General features: G+C 42.0%; 3 protein-coding genes and 1 long non-coding RNA gene across 4 annotated transcripts in view; all 4 read right to left on the reverse strand.

Moving 5' to 3' along the window:
* itga9 (integrin, alpha 9) overlaps positions 1 to 6,248 on the reverse strand; it is a 47,420-nt gene extending 41,172 nt beyond the window's left edge. The window contains 5 exon segments of the mRNA XM_029450350.1: positions 910 to 977; positions 2,075 to 2,198; positions 4,266 to 4,372; positions 5,453 to 5,580; positions 5,852 to 6,248. Coding sequence (XP_029306210.1) covers positions 910 to 977; positions 2,075 to 2,198; positions 4,266 to 4,372; positions 5,453 to 5,580; positions 5,852 to 6,042 — 618 coding nt within the window. The 5' untranslated portion in view covers positions 6,043 to 6,248.
* A 1,395-nt stretch (positions 6,249 to 7,643) lies between these two features.
* Positions 7,644 to 13,511, reverse strand: LOC115020385 (golgin subfamily A member 4-like). The gene is made up of 7 exons (XM_029450375.1): positions 13,465 to 13,511; positions 11,958 to 11,978; positions 11,688 to 11,756; positions 11,248 to 11,323; positions 9,482 to 9,567; positions 8,501 to 8,587; positions 7,644 to 8,368 (listed from the first exon to the last, which is right to left on the reverse strand). Exons 2-7 carry the CDS (start codon positions 11,976 to 11,978, stop codon positions 8,345 to 8,347), a joined length of 363 nt encoding a protein of 120 aa, XP_029306235.1. The 5' UTR covers positions 13,465 to 13,511; the 3' UTR covers positions 7,644 to 8,344.
* Positions 13,512 to 13,513: 2 nt separating this feature from the next.
* LOC115020388 (uncharacterized) lies at positions 13,514 to 15,541 on the reverse strand. Its single transcript, XR_003833564.1, has 4 exons — positions 15,103 to 15,541; positions 14,891 to 15,011; positions 14,353 to 14,483; positions 13,514 to 13,552 (listed from the first exon to the last, which is right to left on the reverse strand). It is a non-coding gene; the product is annotated as an uncharacterized LOC115020388 (long non-coding RNA).
* Positions 15,542 to 15,546: 5 nt separating this feature from the next.
* Positions 15,547 to 16,754, reverse strand: LOC115020258 (golgin subfamily A member 4-like; the record flags this gene model as incomplete). The annotated part of the gene is made up of 3 exons (XM_029450211.1): positions 16,734 to 16,754; positions 16,188 to 16,381; positions 15,547 to 16,042 (listed from the first exon to the last, which is right to left on the reverse strand). Coding segments are annotated over exons 1-3 (711 nt in total), but the record flags the coding sequence as incomplete, so codon positions are not given.
* Between the last annotated feature and the right edge of the window lie 1,465 nt (positions 16,755 to 18,219).

The following is an 18,219-nucleotide window of genomic DNA, read 5'->3' on the forward strand; positions in this document are numbered from 1 at the left end:
GTACGACCCAAATTGAGCGTAACTGTAATCCGAGACTTCAAAAGGACCTTTGCAGAACATGCCGCTCGTGGGCCACATCAGGAAAGAATTAAATTGCTAATGCATGAAACACAAAATGTCTAAACTGGTTAAATATACACTTACAAATTTCGATGTATTACTCGTATGCACATTTTTGCCCGTTAAACTATATTTTTGCTCAAATGCATTTATTTGTCCTTCCTCTCACCACTACTGCTCACTGCACCAGATTCACCTTATTCACGGCTTACAGATATAGTGAGGAGACCAAGGTATCTATCCTAGGATATGAGCTGAGATGATCTCATATGTTAATATCCAACATTAGGGCATCGAGGCTATAGAGAAATAAAGGAAACTCATATTTTCTTAAACGTTTTATCTTGTGGAAGCACAGCAGGTGAAGTGAGTTTGTTGAAGCCTTTTCCTTATCACTTATAAGGAGTTGGTCAGCAGAGTGCTGCTTTGATACAAATACTCATGTACAATATATGTGATTGGAGAAATGTTAACATCATTGAACAACTTGGGGGGAAGAGTCCCTCACAACCCCGTATATGAGGTCTCTGCTAACTATCTAACAGAGCCAAATTCAACAAAGAATGAGGGAGATGTTCTTTGAAACCTGACACATGTGGTAATGTTAACGGAAATCATACATTTCAGTGAGAAAATAATTTCCCTTGATAAGAAAAAAGAGACAGAAAGGAAGGAGTATGTAACATGCAAAGAACGCAAATTGTTATTGAAGACGTGCTCAGTTTACCAAACTTGCCTGAAGCATGTCCAGAAAACAGAGTTTGGATGACAAGAATCATCTATCTCTGTTCGACTAACAGAAAGAGAGTAATACATGGATTAAGAAGATGAACAAGCACTGTTACTGACCTCCGTAAAAACTCCCGCTATCCCAGCTTGGCACGACCCGTGCTCTTCCCCATACTTCCGCTTATAGTCTGAAAGAAAAAACAAACCACAAATTATTTCACTGTGTGCTTGAGCCAGCGTTTACTGGAGTTTTTCCTGCATTCCATATGGAGCTAGTCAAAGTCCCAGTCCCATCTACGAGGAGTCTGGGGCCAGAGAGCAGACTGGGAGAAGGGGTGCAGCAAGAAGACTTCTTACTTGGAGGGGGGACACGCAGTACTATCAGGTTACAAAAATATTGAGCTTGGATCTGCGGCGCAAAATGCACTGTAAACACGCACCCATGCCTGGCTTCTCCACAACTGCTGGCAAAGAGAGTTGCGGAAGGAAGTGAAATCCTGACCTGGGAGCACAATTAAGGTATAAAACTGGCTTTGATAAAAAGCTCCCAGTCATATATTAAAACACATGAAGAACACATTTGCATGAGTCAGTTTCAAATCCTATACAGTACTTTTTAAAAAAAATTCTTTAATGGATCTTGATTTTTAGTGTTTTTTAGTTAAAAAAAAAAAAACTACAGCACAAATGTAACTACAATCATATCAAAATCTAATTTAAGCACCTGACTTCTGAAAGAGTCAAAGTCCGTGCTGCAGAAATTAAACCTTTTCAAAAAAGAAATTCTTGTGCAAAAAGGTGCACAGGGAATACAAACTCTCCATCAGACGAATGCTAATGTATTTGGATTAACAAACTCTTAGGAGCTGGCTCTTGCCAAAGTACTTGTGTTGGACTGAGGAAGATAGATCACACTTCAAGGCTCTCCTGCTACTAGTCTTCAGTGCCAGAACTCCAATCAGAGGCCATGCGGATGATGGCGCGGGCAAAAGACATCACGCGCTATGGTCAAATGTAACCGCAGAAGAGGAAAAACAGACTAAAACCTTTCTCCCATTTTATTATTTTTTCTCAGGAACTAAATCTTCAGACTTTTAAAAATCAATGTGAGGCCATAACCTGGGTCTTGAGTTTAAGGGGTTACGCGTCAAAAGGAGCACATGTATTAAACCAATACGAGTTCTCACCCCTTGCAATGTATTTGTTATTTTCTAGTGTCTGCTAATGTGAGAAGTTATGGGGGTTAAAATGAAGGATCCTAATTAAATATGTGCCTCTACTGTACCTTCATAACAAGGGATGAGCGGCTTCGTCCTGCCCTGAAGAGTGGGAGGAATGATGGAGCAGTATCCGTGTGGAAGGATATGCTCGTTTTCGTAGAAGACGTTTTTCCAGCGATGAGCACAGGCCTGCGAGAGAAAAGCAGGAACGGAATACAAATTCAGTCACATGTTCATGTAGTAAACACAAACATTTCAGACAGGCAGGCGTTCCTCGGCCACACTGATTGTATAAGCCTCTTCCTCGCTGGGCTGGAGTCAGTGCGTCTCTGCGGCTGTCAAATGATCGTCAATGAGAGGGGGAATTAAAGCCCATCCATAACCCCCGACCATAACAGCCATGGTCTGTGGTGTGAATATCTCCGCTGCAGCGTGAGATCTGTGTTTTGTAAGCAGCATTTAGCATGCAGAAAGAAAATCTTCACATCAACATTTGTGTTTTTAACGTTTTTAATATAAAAACAGCTCCTCCGGGCCTTTCAAGGCTGCTGAAAAAGCCAAAAGGTTCAGACAGTGGATCAAAAGACAGAGAACAAACTCCTACTTTATTATGCTGCTGCTGAAACAGAGGGGTACATTTCTAAATCTGACAGTGAGTTATTCTCAAAACAATATTTTGCCGCTGTGTTTTTGAAAATGAAACATTCCACAGATCGATAGGCAAACAGGAGAATATAGACTCAATTTCAACACTCTGCACAAATCAGGCCACATAAATGTGTAAATGTGGTAATAATCTAGCACCCTGGAGAGATGGTGGTGTGGCTCCTGTGGCTCTGGGGACAGATCTGGATGCCTCTGTGCAGACAAAGTTCACTTCATTTCCCCTCGCACTGTTTAACTCCCCCACGCACGCACACACACACAAAGCCAAATGAATATAAGAGCTGGGCAGATTGTGGGCGTCTGGAAGCAAGATGCTGTGTTGAGAAACGCTTGTGATTCAACGGATGGCTTGGACAACAGCAGTAGGAATACCAGCATGAACTCTCCCTCTTGAGTAGAAGCAGATTATTAAAAAAAAGATCAATCAGATGACATAAACACAGCAAAAGGAGCTCTGGCAGCAGCTGACGAGTTCTAGGCAGCAAAAAAGGCTTTTTTGGTTAGAACTTGCGCTGTTGTCATGTTCTTGCTCAGTTAAAGGGCTCGCTGGTCACAAACAAGGCCTTCACTGATGAAATCACCACTGTACACATCTGCTAAGCAGCCCTCTCCCTCGTGTTGCACAGTATCATGGGTCCATTCAGATGAGATTAAAAAAGAGAGAAGCAGAGCAAACCGGACTCTGGAAAAGTCACCACCTTTCTTTGTGCAGCTAAAAGCGTGTTGTTATACAACTCTACGCTCAAGTTCCAAAGACCGACAGCTCCAAGAACTCTTCAAGTTTTGGGGTCATGGTTCAGAAATCTGCCAATACATTCCACTGAGGTAAAAAAAATCTACCAAAGACAAACATATTGAGGTTTAAGAGTGGCCAAACAGTTATCTGGACGTCTGCACGAGTAGGAATTCTTGTGATTTATTTGACTCCCATAGGAGGAGGTCAACCAGCGGCAGGTATCAAACACACACCTGTCATGAGTGTTTCAAGAGCAGCCCGGTCCACCAGTTGCCCTCAGACTGTCCTGTAAGGCTGCTGGTTCCCCTCGCTACCCACCGCCAGTGACTGGGGTTAATGTTTAATGAAAGGCTGCCCTTGGACGGGACCACCACTGAGGGGCTGAAGCCTAAACAAACCCTGCCAGCTGCCCTATGATCTCTGTGCAAATACCCAACCAAGCACCTCTGGGATTAGCACCACCAGTTAGTTAGTCTTCTGGTTTCTCTAAATCCCTCTCTTGCTTTTTTATAAACAATCTACTTTTGACAAACCCTGTTCCACTGACTCTTCCAGCTCCAAACACGAGGTAAATGTTTCACAGATTATGTAACCACACCAGCAGTTTCCAAATGTGTCTGACTTTTAGTTGTTACTCCAGCTTTGAATGTGCAGAAAGGTTGTGCATGAACATCACAGAATAGAAGGAAAGGGTTGTATTGTTGAGAGCAGTTGTTGTTTACGAGTGCCGTTCATGGTAAGACATTAGTAACAATGATGTTGGTATAATTAGGTCTGTTTTTACAAGTGTCCACGGTTTGGTTTGCATTAAACAATTTGGCGAGGTGAAAGCAGTTTCATGTCCTTGAACTCACCAGTATTTTGCCGTTGGCTTTATCCTGGCGGGCCAGGCTTACCCCCATCCACTCATCATCCCTGTCTCCTTGACACGTCTTACCACACGACTCCCTCGGCCTGTTTCCTGAAAGACAATGAGATCAGTTTACGCAGACATTGATTCATCAGGACGGAGGATGTCTGGGAGATAGTAACTTGTTATTTGTCAGCTATTATTAGCTTTGTGTTCACTACTAACGTAAATAAAAGTAAAGATACTGCTCCGTAATAATATAAGTGACTAACCCTGGACCAGTTTATGATTTACTTTAAATCATAAAGATGATTAAGAATATGAATCCAGTGAAAGTAAAATGAACACAAATGTGCATAATTAGGAGAATAAAGCCAATCAAAAGACAAGGATCTATTGCACTTCTACAACTTTTCTTCAGTCAGAAATCTTCACTTCCCCAAGTTTTATTCTCTTCTCCCTGCAGCCAATTGATTCAGCACAATGGCATGTAGCTGTGAGTGTTTCTGTCAGTGTGTTGTGAGTTCAGCCCTCTGCACCATGTGGCTCACTGAGCACCAAGCACACGCTCACTGTTGATAATGTATGTTTTTTTTGGTGACACATTGACTGAGCACAGGGTTAATATTAAATCCATGCCTGGTGCAGCTTTCTTGACCACAAGAACAGAGCTGACACTAACGTTTTGGCTCACATGCTTGGAAAATATTAGTAGTAGCATAAATCATATTTATCAAAAATATTTATGGACCTCTGCACACAGAACCCTCTTGTGCTTTGCATGTCTCCATATAGCATGTTCAGAACTAAAAGAACAACTGTCACACTGTTAAGAGTAGTCTTGTATAAGGCTGCATTATTCTGATAAAACAAAACAGATGCTTGGGGGAGTTTAGGCAAAAAGAGAGGACAAGGAAAAGCTGCAGGAAAGCTCAGCATGCGTGTGTGTGTGTATGAACTGTAATACCAGATAGCGAACTTTTCTGTGAGATGACTGTTAATTTCTGAACTGTTCAAGCTGCGTGAGTGCGTGCGTGTGTGTGTGCGTGTGTGTGTGTGTGTGTGTGTGTGTGTGTGTGTGTGTGTGTGTGTGTGTGTGTGTGTGTGTGAGAGAGAGTGTCCCTAAGGCTGCAGCTAGTGTGTTTGTCATTATATGCTTTTATATTTATGCTGCAGGCAGTAGTGACTGACCTCTCCCCAGATCCATCTCTGTGCAGCGGCGCTCTGGGTTGCTGTGAACTCGACACTTGTATACAGCTCCAGGAGAGTGCACAGAGCTACTGTAAGTAGAGTTTGCCTTCGGAGCCCCTACTATTACCCTGCAGACATGAGGAGAGGGGAGAGGATGGGACAAACACTTAATACTATCTTTATGAAATGAAAATGAAATCCTTTGCGAGTAGAAAAAGTTACAGTACAAGCAGAAATGTTTTTTCATGAGGAATATTAAGCATTATTGTTTCGTATTCATTAGGTGTCATTGCAACCTGAGATCTAGAGACACTCTACGTTTGCTTAATATTTACAAATTCATTGCATCATTGACCGAAAATAACAGCATTTCCAGGAACAGTGAAACATGGGACTCACCAGCGTGTGTTGTCATGATAATGCTCCAGCACAGAATAGCCAAAAAAACTAGAATTTGGTCCGCTGAACACCAAAGGATGTTCTAAGTCTATATTGTAAGAATAAGCCACTGAAATAGAGAGATATACGTAAAAAACATGTTGTATTCCCGTGTTGTTTCTCCGAAGAGGAGCCATCCCTTTGCGCATCATGCGTAATAACGCGGTTAAAGTGTCCAAAAAGAAAAAGAAGTGGGGAAAAACAACCAGGAGGAATTGTCAGCTCTTCAGTGGTCAAACTGTTACCAAACTATCTTTCAGTTGTCTCTCCCTGGTCTAACGGAGCATGTAGGCTGTGTTGGAAAAGCTTGAGGAGGAAAGTTAACGGTCCGGTAAATAACGGTGCGTCAGCTTCTCTCCATTCTGTGTCAATCTGAGAAAGTTGTTGCTCGCAGGCTCCCTGTCGTGGAGATAAATGCAGCCACATGTGTCAAGTTAACAAGAGGTATCCGGGATAAGACCGGAAATACGCAAAGTGTTTCTCAAAATAAAAGCATCGCTGCTGGTTGAACTGCTGGTACGATCATCGATAGTTTTATTGTGAAAGGTTACAACTGGAACGAGTACTTACAATCTGGCACACTGACACTGGTAACGCGGTCATGGAGAGACGCGGATGGTTTTGAGGCGCAAAGCTTCACATTTCACCCTTGGGCTTTGGGGGCTCCATTCACCTAAACTGAGGGATGAGGGCGCACTGCTGCCATCTAACGTTTTCCAGTCACAATGAAAAGTGTAACATCTTCATTAGCATAATAAAACCGTTTGTTTTATTGAGAAGCTTATTGATTGGCACTATATCCCGAGAGATATTGCAATTTATTTACAAGTCGGCACAATTAGACAATGGTACACTAATATAAGGAATTCAAAGCTTTTATAATAAAATAGCTTTTGTAGCAACATTTTACTCAGTAGCCCCCTCTGATATGATTTATTGGGTCATATCTTATTATATTAGGCTATATATTACAACAGTGGCTCTCCTTAAAACAAAGCAATGTCCACCAATCGTGACCAGTCAACCAAATATTTTAAATACTTTTTATTATTTTAAATACTATTACTAATACTATTTATTTTAATACTTTATTATTTTAAATAGTCCTGACTAAATTAATTATCAAGATTTACAATAAAATATTACAAAGATTAAAGGAGAGTAATCTGAATATTATGTAGCAGAAATGTTTTTTCTTTTCTTGTTTCAGGCAACCTCTTAATTTGATCTTGCAACATCTTGTGAGGGTCCCGAGGGGATGGAACATAATGTACATAATATCCTTTAGTTGTCATATGTATGGTTTAAACAAATTGTATGTAATCTATAAAATCTTCCAATTCAAGTATATACTATCAATCTGAGCCGTGTGCACAGCAGTTTGTTGTCCATGTTTCAGTCAAACTCCTTTTGTGTCAAAATACTTAAGAAAATACCAATTAAGTTTATTCCGATTCCCATACAATAAAAGTTTCTATGGTCGAATATAGCAGCATTTTTGCTGGGTAGGAAAGAAATAAAGGTCAAACAAAGGTTAGCCTTGCTGAAGTATGTGACCCAGTACATACAGGCTCTTTAAAACAGGGCTTAGGTGTGATGTCTGCATTCCACATGCGTCCATCTCAACAGGAAGTGGTCATTCTTTATCCTCCGTTAGGCAGGCTAAACAATGTCAAACCAGGTAATGAGATAAACAATTGGATTTAACACAGAATAAACCATATGACAATAAAGACAAAGAAGTGACAAAAGGTTTTCTGTAAATAAGATTTAATTTATTTAGTCTGAAAATGTATAGCAAGTCATCATATAGTACCCTATAGCACAGTCTTAATTATCATAGTACAATTTACAGTTTTCGTGTTTTTTGGGTCTCTATGTCAGTGTAGTGACAAAATATAAAGCATAGAAAAGCTGTGTTAAACAAACAAGGTCCAGAGGCCAGGATATCTAATGTGGTGCGAGTGCACAGTTAAAGGGTCGTTTACAGTTTTACAGAAGTGATTCAGACAACAGCACAACACAGAAACCTATAAATCAACTGACCTGTCAGCATAAAATACGTGATAATTATATAATTTATTGCACAAGCCAATCTGTATAAACACATTCTAAAATAAAAAGGAATCAATTTAAACTTCATCTAAAAACATAAATTAACAAACTCAATTTCAGAGTAAAACTAGATTTATGGAAGATTTGTGTTTCTGGCATATTCTCTAATTCCCTCATACTTTTAGATATATTCAAGCATACGGCACCCCACACACACACACACACACACACCCCCCGTTATGCCCCAGTGTGTGCTCAAACACACATACAAACATCCACACATGCATACACATACAATGACAAGAAATGCAGAGAGAAGGGCTCGATCACATCCATGGCAGTCTTCCCCTTCAGCAGCAGCAGCAGCAGCAGATTTCCGTCCATAAATACCCGAAACATTCACACGCTCAACCCTAACCAAGGCTGTGGAGGGACAGATAGGAAAGTAATTAAATTAATCGTCCAATCATCAATGAAGAAGTGCATGTCACATGTTTGTAACTGCAAGAGGACTGAAGTGAATGAGCTCATGAAAGCAGGCAAACAAATGCTTACCATGGCTTTTGTGTCTTCGTTTTCCAAAACCTTTTGCGCTTGGTCTGGAGGAAACTTGAGCATGGAGGTTATCACTTTGGCCATCGTCTGTGGATGAGGAGCAAATAAATAAACAAATAACAACTTGACAATAGGCATTTCTTTTGTGTTGCTTGTACAAATGTTCAATTTCAAAAACCAGACACACTAACCCCCCTACCTTGACAACACGATCCAAACAAATCGAGCTTGTTCTATGACAATTAAAGCCCAAAAAAAAAAAAATCAACTCCAGACCTATCTGTCAGGGTGCATGTATTTCCCCATAAACACAAGGGATAATCAGAAACAGGGCAGCTGTGTAGGAAACCAAACCGCTCAACTAATGCTAAACAAGGCCAGCATGTCTTTAAATGGCAAATCCGCGTCATGCAAGATGTATTTGCTAGCAGGCAGCCTGGGGGACATCCTCCACACTGGGGAGGTCTGCCATGTTGCCATAAAGACTAACTGTATGCTGAGGAACTGGGAATATCCCGCTGACTTTAGGGCCATGTCAACTGCACTGTTAATTAGGGAAATCACTGTTAATTTCACCCGAGAACACTGGACACAACATGACTTTTATATGGCGTCCTAAATGCTCTCACGTTTTTCTGTGGCGGACGGAGGTCATTGGGTATCCTGTAAAAAAAACCTGTGATGGGCTGACTCTCCGACATTTCAAGATAAATAGTTATTAAGTCAGTCCAGTGGTTTTAAATGTTCTCATTTCCAACTTCAAAAAAGAGAAAATCTGACTTTCATGTTTTATTTTTGAAAAACGTTACAAAGCAAATGCTGCTGTGTCACACTTTAAGATATGATGTAACCACCATGAAAAAAGAATTATAGCCTCGGATTGATGAAATCAAATACAAAGCTTCATCAAAATTGAATGATATAAACAATTACTCAATGTTTCTTTGTGTGTATAATACTGTAAGAAAATAAAAAGCGTACTTTTGTTTCCCGTCCCATCATGTATTCAAACAAAACCTTCCTCAGGTACTCCATCTCAGTAGGCTCGCTGCTGTTGTATACAGGTTCTGTGAAAACAAGCAGAAGACATTCAATCATCTGAAACCTGGTCAGCCAATAATCTATAGTCTATAATGCACACTCGAGTGAGACTGTAATAATCATATTCAAATTATATTTTCAGATAGAAAAGTTTCTCTCTCTTTCTTGCTTCTCGGGTCAAATTTGTTTAACGGGACTATGTGTTAAGCCAAAATGCTGCTATTTTAGCCGGGTCTCTCGTAAAAGAAATAATATATTGCAAGAGAATTTCTGCTTGAATACAATAAAATAAAAATAATAATAATAAATAAAAAATCTAAAAAACACAGCTGTAGCATCTCAATCAGGATGCACTTCTAAAAACATTAAAAATAATCTTGTAAAATAAGACTAGCATACAATGCCTGTCAAAAACACAGCATTAGCACATTAACGTCACAAGAGTCAAAGCATGAACGTTTTACTTCCACGCCCAAAGCTATAACGCCATTATCCCTCTAAAAACTACGAATGAGAAACTGGTACGGTGTGGATAGAGCTGGTAACATTTAGAAATACTTCTACGGAACAACACTCAGTCGCTTTCTTTATCTGGAATAGTCATTCAGAGGACGGTCTGTCCCTGCATGCGCTAAGAGAGACCGTGCGATTAGAGGACAGGAACAGGTTCTAGAGAAGTGCAAACAACTCTTTGATCTCTTGTGTGAAGTAATGGGTCACCAATAAATCCCAAAACCTTTGCCCTCCTGACCCCGTGTTGCCCCCGAGGAGCCTACCATCCCAGCCCACATCAAACCAAACAAACAGCCCTCAGATCAGCCCTTCTACCTGAAACCACCGCTCTGTGATCTAAGAAGGCTCGACGGATTCAAAATGCACTAATAAGTACTGTAATCCAAAGGTGATACAGGACAGAGTAGCTTGAATATAATTTGTGTATTAGAAGTAGAGGATTTGAGAAAGTAAAAGTCTGTGTGCTGCAGGGACCTGTGTGGGAAACCGTCACACCAAAATGTGCAAAACACATTAAATCCAATGATGGCTTCTTCACCGGCCCCCCCTTCTGACAGCAGATTCTCTTTATTACACCAGCAGGGATGCTCTAAGAGGAGGGTCAGATTCACTAAATCTCCCCCCATCGCTCTCTCTCTCACACACCACTATGTTCAGTTATGATTTACTTGGGAATATTGCATTGACTTACAGTCAGCACCCAGAGGCTTACCATAACCTTAACCACAAGGCTTATATGTCTAACCCTCACCCTTTACTCTAACCTTAACCAAACCCTAATTATAACCGCAGCGCTCATCTTAACCAGTGATCTTAAAATCCTGCTTAGTTGGCTAAATGTCCTCAAAGGCATAGTTAAACCAGACCACACACTCCTCAGGATCTGCATCTCTTGTCTCATTTCTGATCCAGGAAGCTATGTGAAGTCTGGAAAACTACTGGTGTCAAAACACCCACTTTAGGCTATGGGGACAATAACTATACAATTCATATGTTAAGACAATATACAATCATCTGTTATGTGTTAAAAATCCCTACTACCGTGTTCCCTGTCTTATACTGCAGGTGTATGTTATGTGTTACATGTATGTTTCCCATGATACTGCACTGTGTTTAAGCATTTTGCATGGCATCTAAAAAGGAAATTGGCTCAAGCAGCAGCAGAACTAAGTGATTCATGGTGTTAACATTACCTTTGTATGTGCTCCCGAGATGAGTTACAACAGTGGCTCGGTGGAAACATTTAATCTTGTCCTCGAGCGAGTGAATCTACCGTGGAAAAACACACACGCATGCACAGATTAATAATTAAAAAGAGAGCTATTTGACCCCTGTGGGTTAATTCTATGCGTTAGTCTAATTGTTGCGTGGGACATAAGCACAGCCTTTTGTTGATCATCCTCGGGCGATGTTTGTGAGAATGACGATGTGTGTGAGAAAACCTGTGGGAGGCGTTGCTGTGATTGTTTATAGGGTTAAACCAAATGTAAACAGATGTGCTTTGTTATTAAGTTGATGCAGCAGGAGAGCAGTAGCTCCTCGTGCTGGAGGCCACAGAATGCTGGGAATACACTGCATGGGATTTGGTGTTCACTTGTCCCCGCGAAGAGCACACACGGAGTTCGACACTCACTCTCTCAACAAAGCCCTGCTCCTTCAGCCGAGCCTCGCTCAGCAAAGTCGTCTTCTCGGCTAGCTGAGCCTGAGGTGGAGAAGGACGGAACATCGTCAGTGAGAACGGCAAGGTTTAAGGTGGAACAAGTAATGCAAGACACAAACAGTGCGTGTCCATCAATGATGTATGTTTTCAAGATCAAACAATTGTTTTACAGGGTTAAGGGGTTCAAATGTTATATGTCCGTAGAGACAGTGAAACGAGTGATGCTGGAGCCAGCAAACATACCTGTAGTTCTTCTGCGCTCATCTGTGCACAAATAAAGAAGAAATATACTTTATGTTACAATAGAATGAAAAAGGTTTAGACAAAACTGTGAGGTGACAAATATTCATATATACGCTATGGTGGGAGTTTTGTCCCCTCTGCCATAGCATCACTGTGTGTATGAAGGTGGACACACATGTTCCTTCATCCCGATCAACATGGGCACTGCAGTTTATTTTTGAATCAACCTCACATACGCAAAACTTGCTAGAGAATAGAATCTGTATTAATGCACCGATGAAAGTAGAGGCAACTTAGTCCCGTTTGAGTTATGTTTTGCACAAGCTACAATGCCCAGCTGCTTTTAGGGAATTATTTAGCATTTTTAAAGATGAAACCATATATTTTTGTGACCCATTTTGGGAGCCGCACATAGGTGGAAGATGTCAGAAAGGGATGAGAGATGGTGTTGGTCACAGAATAACACCGGCCATATCTTTTATTTGCACGGAACACAGTACTTGTGCCGTCTCCGTGGAGAGACACACTGACACACTGTCTAAATCAAGAATGCTTTGCGAGGCCTGTAGTAAGGAAAGGCCTCCCTGAGCATGGACCCATCCAATCCACCCATAAAGTTATTACCTCACTAGGGAAAAATGCAGCAGAGAGAGCAGCATAATTCTTTGTGTTGGTGTGCATCTGGACCCAGTTGTAAAGCTAGCAGAATCAGCCCAGGGGTCTCATGGCACCTCAACACCTGGGTTAAAACGTCTCGCTGGAGTACTTTTGTCCTATCTGGCCTCTTTCCAGCACGCACATATCGCCTGTGAGTATTGCTGTAGTATAAATCTGAGGCGGAGAATCACCCCGTATGATGATAATTGAGAACAGGGATCGAGGCTGGCTGCTGCCTCACAATCTCTGTTTTCCGAGGGGAACATTCCTGAGTGATTCAAACGAGCTTCCCAGCATCCGGCACGCTTTGGAGGCCAGCCACACGACCGGAGCGAGAGGAGACTGATCAGGAGAGTTTGTGAACAAATTGTCCCTGAGCTCTTATGCGGAATCCTTCAATTACAAAGTAAGACAAAAGGAAAAGGTAACCGATAACTGCCGAGGCTGTGAACCTGGATATGAACTTTCAAATAATAAAGGCATCCGAAAGGGCCTCGTGGCACGGACACAAAAATAAGTCTGGAATAGGTTGTCATTCAAAACTAGTAATGCTTCATCAGACAGACTTTTTCCCAGAGGAGGAGAGAGAGCTGAAAAAGCTGATTTCATTCAGCCATTGTTATTTCATGCAGACATAAGTGACATCACAACGGCTGATGGTTTTAACAGCATCGCTATATAAATCCAATCTAAACCTCCATTCTCGTATATAATGGACTTTAATGACTGCAGGTATGATTTTCTACATCTGTGCAAACGGAAAAATTTTCCCAATACATCAAGCAGTAGTGACAGCAATCACAGATGTTTGACCTGGTGAATATGTTCAGTCGGTCAGAAATGTTTGTACCTCAGAAGTATCAAGGCCCTTTGCTTGCAACTCCTCCAGTTCTTTCTGAAACCTGCCACACTCGGTCCCCCATCTCCTCCTCTCGACTCTGGAAAAGAAGAAAGAACGGCCGAGTCATTTCCTGCGTTTCATCTCAGCATCACAACTCAAGTATGTTGGTTTTAATCACTTGCTGCCTCAGGACATCCCATTCTTAATTATGTTATGACACCAATTTCATACCACACTCTGACCGGTTTTCCCTAATATATATATATATATATATATAAAATCATACAGAAGGCATTCATTGATAATTAAGTCAAGATTTGTTTAGACCAGAAGCTCGACCAGGGAGGGGCCTGCAGATGATATGGAGACAGATCTTTAAGTAGTAGAATTTATCATTTGATTTAATATATAAATACACATATTAAGTCAGCCATAACACCCAAACAGTGTTGTGTTTAAGAATGTGTGAAAACAAGTTAATCAACAGTTGAATAATTAGAAAAAAGGTCACGGATAAGTAGCTAACAAATAAACAGCAGAAAGATAGATAGTTAAAGTTAAGTAGCTAAAAGTACTGGATAACAGATTAAATAAACATCCTCCTTCTGTCACTAAGTGATATGGTAGAAATACAAACATTACCTGTTTATCAAATAATATTTAAAAATAAATTCAAATGGATTTGGTGATGGTCATGATGGTTGGTGTCGATGCTATGGAGGCATGTCTTACAAAAGAGGTTAAGAAGCACTGCTTCAGAGTAAGAGTGGTGCGCCTGCCAACAACTGCACTGACGGCTTCCAAATGACGGGGTGGGAGTTCATTTCCTTTCCACGATTAACTTACTGTGTAAATAGGGTCTTGTGTGAAGCTTTGAAGCTCATCGTTTTACAGTACCTGTAATACCTCTTCATATTTCTGAACAGTTCTGTGCAAATCATCCTCCTTCTGGTCAATCACCTTCCTCAGCTGACAGGCTTCTTCACTATGGCTGCTGAGGAGCTCCGCCTCTACGGTCTGGGCCTTCTCTGTGTCGAGGAAGGGAGAGAAGCCAGAGTTAGCACATAAAAAAGTAACCACGTCATATTCCAAACCGCTCAGTCACATCCCATCTGGAATGCAACACGATTTAACCGAAGAGGAAACAAGGGAACATGGCAGTTCAGACGCCACTGTTTCCAAATGCAATGATCCCTTCATTTTGTTCCACCCATTGTCCAGATTAAAAAATGCGTCATGTGTTTCATGTAGTTATTCCACCCTACATGAAGGTCCTTCACTTTCAATTTTGTTATTTGCTTGACTGAAACAGAAGTAAAGTAGAGTACATTAAATCATTTCACCACAACAAAGAAGCATGATCACTTATTCCTCCCGCTTAACAACACAGCTGTAAATCTTGTTTAATTTCATGAATGACTTTCTCCCGCCTCACCGATGGTCTCCTTCACTGTTGTAACGAGCTCCCTCTCTTTCAAAGCCATCTGTGTGTGAACTCCCTCATTAACTGCTTGATAGCAGAATTGTGCTTCATCTCCAGATCTTCCAGCTCCAGTCTATTAGAGCAGAGAAGAGAAGGACATTTACTAACTTAGTTTTCACTAGCATGTTTCATTATCAATGATCAACTTGACATCGTAAACTTACTTCATCTGTTTCTCATTCTCGCCCAGCAACTCTTTCTTCATGTATTCTAGGTCCTGCTCGTGCTCCTTCCTCAGCAATCGGATGTCTTTCTGTAGCCTGACGAAGTCCTTGTGGATCTGCTCTTTCTCCTTCTTCACTTGACTCAGATTGTTCTCGAGAGACTCCAGAGCATCACCGTCACTTCCTGCGTCGCAGAGTGTTTTGCATCACACTCTTGGTTTGCTGTACGCTGCTACATTCCACCTTCATCTCAGCTTCTGATGGATTTTGGACCTGCTTAATCATTTCTCGATGTTCATCAAGCTGGTCATCCTTTGCACATATTTCTTCTCTCAGGCAATTTATTTCTGCGAGAAGGTTTCCATTCTGCTCTTCTGCTTCCTTCAGCTTGGCCTCGATTTCGTGTAGCGCTGAGTCGGTTTCTTTGAGCTCGTCCTAGTTGCGCGCATCTCTCTGGAGTGAGGACAGCTTCTCTTCGTACACGTTTTTCAGTTCCTCTAAAGACTTTTCTTTCTCGAGCCTCTCAGAACTCAGAATCCGTTCAAGTTCTTTCTCCTGCTCTTCCTTAAGCATGACGAGCGCTTCCTCGAGAGCTTTTGTTTTCTCCTCTAGCGTTTCTGTGTGTTGTTTGCCGGACGCTTCATTGCTCTTGATTTCCTCCAGACCCGCCTGAAGAGCCTTGATCGCCTGCTCTTTCTCCTCGAGCTGCGAGGTGAGCTGTTTTTTAATCTGAGCAATTTTCTGCTCAGCTTTCTTCTTCAGCTCCGAGACTTTCCGAGCGCTCTCCGCAGATGACTTCTCCTCAGCTGCCTTCAGACTCTCCTCTTTGCTCTTGATAATCTCGTCGTTCACCCTTTCGAATTCCTCCCTTTGACTGTCGAGCTTGTGTTTGCACGTTTGGTTGTCTTCCTCGAGGGGAGCGAAGTTTCTCCACCATCTCCTGCTCCAAATTGCCATTCTGAGTGCACTGCATCTGGGTCTGCTGCAGCTGCTCCACCAGCTCTCTCTTTTCATTCTCCCTAATGCCGTGTTGCTGTTTGAGGTCAGCCGTGAGTTGTTCGCACTCTTTTGTCTTCAGGGCTAACTGTTCCTGAAGCTCGCCAAGTCGACTGATGCAACTCTCCAGCTCCGAGGTGAGCCCGCCGAGCTTCTGCTCCTTCTCGCTCAACACTTGGTCCATCTCAGACTTGCTGATGGACTGATTGTCAATACTCGCCGTCAGCCTTTGCAGGGCTTCGTTCTTTTCGGAGATTTCTCGCTGCAGCTCATCAAGCCTGGTCTGCAGAGATGTAATAATGTGGTCGTTCTGGGTGAACTTGGTCTCTGCCTTCTTCTCGCTACTCCGACAAACTGTCCTGAGTGCTCTGCCTCCTCTGAAGCAGACGTTCTCTCTGCTCTAATCTCTCAATGGTCTCTTGCATTTGAGCAGCGGCCTGCTGTCTCTCCTCTTTATACTGCTGGTTCAGCTGATTTATGGCTTCCTCCTTCTCTTTTATGCTACTTGCTAGTGATTTTTTCAAGTCACAGGTGAAAGCTTTCCAGGTTACTGATATGCAACTCGTTCGCTTTCATACTCTTCAGATATGAGTCGGTTTGCTTACTCAGCTCTTCAATTTTCAGAGCTTTCTCACCGATAGACTGAGAGTGACCATCTTCTCGTGCGTTTAAGGCTTTGACATGCTCGTGTGAGAGTTTACCTGAGCGGTCATCTGTTTCCAATGAAATGCATAGATTCTTATTCTCCTCCGTCTGCTGCGGAGATTCCCCTCCAAAGTGCAAATTCTATCTACTTTAGTGACGATGACGTTTTTGAGATTCACAACCCTTTTTCTGACTACACAGCAGTCTTTCTTTCAGCTCGTTCAGCCTACACTCAACTCTTTGACAGAGTTCATTAGATCCACACTCCACTTTAGACTGAACATCCTTACAGTGATGCTGCATTTGGTTTCTGATCACAATTAATTGCTGCTGGAAACTCAGCTTCCTTGGCTTGTAGCTGAACAGCAGTTTCTCAAATTTATTCTGCAAGTCCTCGCTTTCCTTACACGGGAACCCTTCCAGTGCTTTACGCTGCTTCTCTGCTTCCTTCAGCTTCCTGACAAGACCTTTAACTTCTCTCTGCTCTCTTCCTTTGTCATGTTGAGCTTGTCTTGGATGGAGCTTCTCTCGTTCAGAGCCTGGTTAAGGTTCCTCTCCACTGACTCCATTTGCTCTTTGAGCAACGCCTCACCCTCAGACAAACTTTCGAGCTTAACCGCTGCTTCGTTAAGCTCTTCTTGCAGCTTCTGCACAGTGGTTTGTCTAATTGCCAGGTCTTCCTTCAAATCCTTTATTTCAAACAACACTTGCTCGTTCTCCTCTCTGCCTCTGCTGAGTTGCTGAGAAAGTTCCTCCAGTTCCTGAGCTTGACCTAAAAACGATTCATTCACGCTCTGACTGGATTTACTTCCTTTAATATCTACACCAGCATTCATACATCTACAAACGGCGTCCTAAAAGCCACCCTGACCCCTTTGATTACTCATAATGGAAAGCATTAGCTACCTCCCTGCTTTTGTTTCTGGCAAGTGTGTTCCTTCTTTAAAATTTGCTGTTGCTGTCTTACAACTTGAAGGCAGACATAAACAGTGCAGTTTTCTGACAACCAGCAATCAGAGTATCGTGTCTGGCAACACACACAAGAATCCACTACATGATCCCTAGGGCCATTAGTTACATCAAATATGTTTTTATCGTAAACACTAGCCCAATGTAAATAATGTATGTGCTGCATATGATTGGACACCCATACCAAGCAGCGTCAAGACCTTGGAAGATATAGAGCACATCGAACTCATACCATTTTCCCTGAAGCTTGAAAACACTCTTTCACCAAGACCCCGTCGATTTTGAAGATTTACACCTGTGCGGGAACAAAAGAATTAGTGTAGGCGAGCCACACCGAGGAGTTCAACTCAACAGCTGGGAAATAAGACAAAAGAAAATGCCCTACTTTTTCCACTGCCACTGTGTCGAGGCGGCCCCTGCAGCTATGTCTATCCGATTAGGATAGGAGAAGTGTCCCGCAGTGCGGCATATTCCTGGAGACACAGATAAAATCAGTTACAAACAGCT

The sequence above is a fragment of the Cottoperca gobio genome, chromosome 15 (assembly GCF_900634415.1).
Source record: "Cottoperca gobio chromosome 15, fCotGob3.1, whole genome shotgun sequence".
In the NCBI taxonomy this organism is placed as follows: domain Eukaryota; kingdom Metazoa; phylum Chordata; class Actinopteri; order Perciformes; family Bovichtidae; genus Cottoperca; species Cottoperca gobio.